This window comes from Glycine soja, chromosome 5 (genome assembly GCF_004193775.1).
Source record: "Glycine soja cultivar W05 chromosome 5, ASM419377v2, whole genome shotgun sequence".
NCBI lineage: Eukaryota > Viridiplantae > Streptophyta > Magnoliopsida > Fabales > Fabaceae > Glycine > Glycine soja.
This window is the reverse complement of record NC_041006.1, coordinates 6,017,605-6,020,203: the sequence shown is the minus strand read 5'-3', so window position 1 is coordinate 6,020,203 and position 2,599 is coordinate 6,017,605. Positions and strand designations below refer to the sequence as shown.

General features: G+C 30.9%; 1 protein-coding gene across 1 annotated transcript; it reads left to right on the top strand.

Moving 5' to 3' along the window:
• The first annotated feature begins 732 nt into the window (after window positions 1-732).
• LOC114412200 (zinc finger protein 7-like) lies at window positions 733-1,848 on the top strand. The gene has a single exon (XM_028376012.1). It carries the CDS (start codon window positions 996-998, stop codon window positions 1,593-1,595), a length of 600 nt encoding a protein of 199 aa, XP_028231813.1. The 5' UTR covers window positions 733-995; the 3' UTR covers window positions 1,596-1,848.
• The last annotated feature ends 751 nt before the right edge of the window (window positions 1,849-2,599 follow it).

Below are 2,599 nucleotides of genomic sequence, written 5' to 3'. Positions count from 1 at the left end.
CAAAGTGTAATAATGATTTTTATAACTGAAGTATTTTCTTTGCCATAATCGGAGAGTTATAGATTATAAAATTAAAAAAATCTTACTTTGGAACTCATTTGATTGAGATTGATCGATTTGATGTGTTTTAGGTTAAGCTAGTTCAAGTCAACAGTGTATGTATCCTAATACAAATAATTTATTGAATTTTAAGCACCTATAACATAAGTTCTTATGATAAATATTTATTTATTTATTTTAAATAAGCTGCTTTTCTAAGCGTGCCCTTATAATAACTCCTAAATAAAATAATTTTATTTTAGACCCAAAACCTTATATCTCGTTTATGTTAGTCATTTTTCATCACATACTCGTTAACATATATTACTTTCTTTCTCTTTTTTTTTTTAAAATTCTTTATTCTCTTAGAAGGTGCATATATTTCGATGCGAAAAAAGCTATTTTTCCACAGTGGAATTCGAATTACTTATTTCATTTATTAGTCTCTTTTTGGTGTGGTTTCAATTAAAAAAATAATAATATTTTTGGTAAAAAAAAGTCTTGCAAATAGTAACACTCTCTTTTAGTTATTAATTCTGTTGTCAATTTTTTAATAATTGAAGGAATAAAAAAATAGAACATACAATTACATAACACTTTTAATAATCAAGGCTCCTTTCAAAATTTCCACCACCTAACACCTATGTATATATAAAGATAGATAGATGCAATAGGTAGTGTAAATCTCAAGAAAGTATGAAGCCATAATAAAATGCCCACACCAACATATTATATTAGCATTGTCCGAATTCTCCCCTCTAAAGTGTATGCAAAACTGGGTGGGAACATAGGACATGGCTTAGTACTGTGATCGACCTTAAAAGATCACACTACACCAAATAGTATCCATCTCCCACTTCCTATCCGTTGCACTCCTCCCCTTAATTTCTTTGTCCTTATTTAAGAGCAAGCTAGCACTTAATTATCCCTCTACCACAACAAAACTATTCTTTACTATGAGCACCAGGGAGGATAAAGTTTATGTCAATGATAATCATGTGGATGGTGGATCACAAGAAAATGCTGCCAAGTCTGAAATTGTGACCCCTGAAGGTGATAACTTAGGAGAATGGTTGAGTCTAGGCATCAAAGGAGACAATATCCCTCTGGAAGCAGCTGAACAAAACCCTGCAGATTCCCAATCAAGACCTCTCCACAATAAGGTATTCTCATGCATATACTGCACGAGAAAGTTTTACAGTTCACAAGCCTTTGGGGGTCACCAGAATGCACACAAGAGGGAAAAACAAGCAGCTAAACGAAGTTACCGATCTCATATGATGTTGACAACAACATCAATGGGCCTTGCTTACTCTTCTTTGGCATCTAGGTCACTGGGAATACAACCTCACTCGCTTGTGCACGAGCCAAGCAGAGAAAGGTCTGCTATGGCGGCTAGCTTCAGTGATGCCGGTTATTGGAATGGAATGGCGTCATGGACACCACCCTCTATGCTTGAACAAGCCGGGCATTTCTCATGGCCAGGTAGCCTTCAGTTGGAGTTGCCCAAGCAAGAATCAGATGTTAGTAAGATTGACTTAGATCTTCGGCTCTGATACATTTTGTCCAACTTCAGAGTCCTGATTTACACTACTGCTGCTTTCTTCTTGATTTCCCTATGCTATATGATGTCACTTGTGCTAATAATTGTTGGGAAATGGTGTATAGATATCAATGAGCTAGCTGGTTGATATATAGAGAAAGAAAAATATATATGAATGGAAATAATATGATGTGACATGATAGGTCAAGATATAAAAATGATAAGTGTTAATAAAATGGTTGTGATGTTAAAGTATCTACGTACAATTATTCTCCATTTGTTTTTTTAGAATGGAAACAAACGTGTTTATGTATATTACACGTCTACAATAATAATTTTATGATTAATTTTTGTCATTGTTAGTGAGATTATTTTCTCTAAATTATATTTATTTTATTAACAAAATTTGAAATGAATGATATTGAATCTAATATTATTCAAACCAATAATTTATTAAAAAATTATGATTTAATTAAACATTTACCATCTAATTAACATCATTTTATATATTTTACGGCATTTTGTTTGTTGACATGACAATTTACATGACGTATTTACTTAATAAATTAATCATACAAAATAATAATAAATTATATGATTATCAAACTCTCAATTTAATTCGTTAATTTTTACAAGTTTACGAGTTTACCAACTCTCTATAAGTTGACTTGTGTATAAATTCTCTCTTTAATAGACTCTGGGTAGACTTGATAAACTCTAAGTAAACTTGGTAGATTCTTGAGTTTACCATCGAATTAACAAGTAAGTCAGTTAAAAAAATTAGACCAAAATATAAGTCATTTTGAGTTGTTTTATGTTTGTTTACTATTTAACACACCTCCATTTGGTATGTTGTTCCTGAATCGAAAAATCCTCACCTTTTATAACATCAAAGTCTTGTTCTCTAATAACATCAAATCCTCGATTTAAATATTGTGAAATTTATTATTTATTATTTTGTTTCATTATGTTGTTAAAATGTTTAATTAATATGTTATTTATAGATATTTTATTATT

Bases quoted from the DNA above. Each gene is read 5' to 3' on its own strand.
- LOC114412200 (XM_028376012.1), top strand. From the start codon at position 996: ATGAGCACCAGGGAGGATAAAGTTTATGTCAATGATAATCATGTGGAT.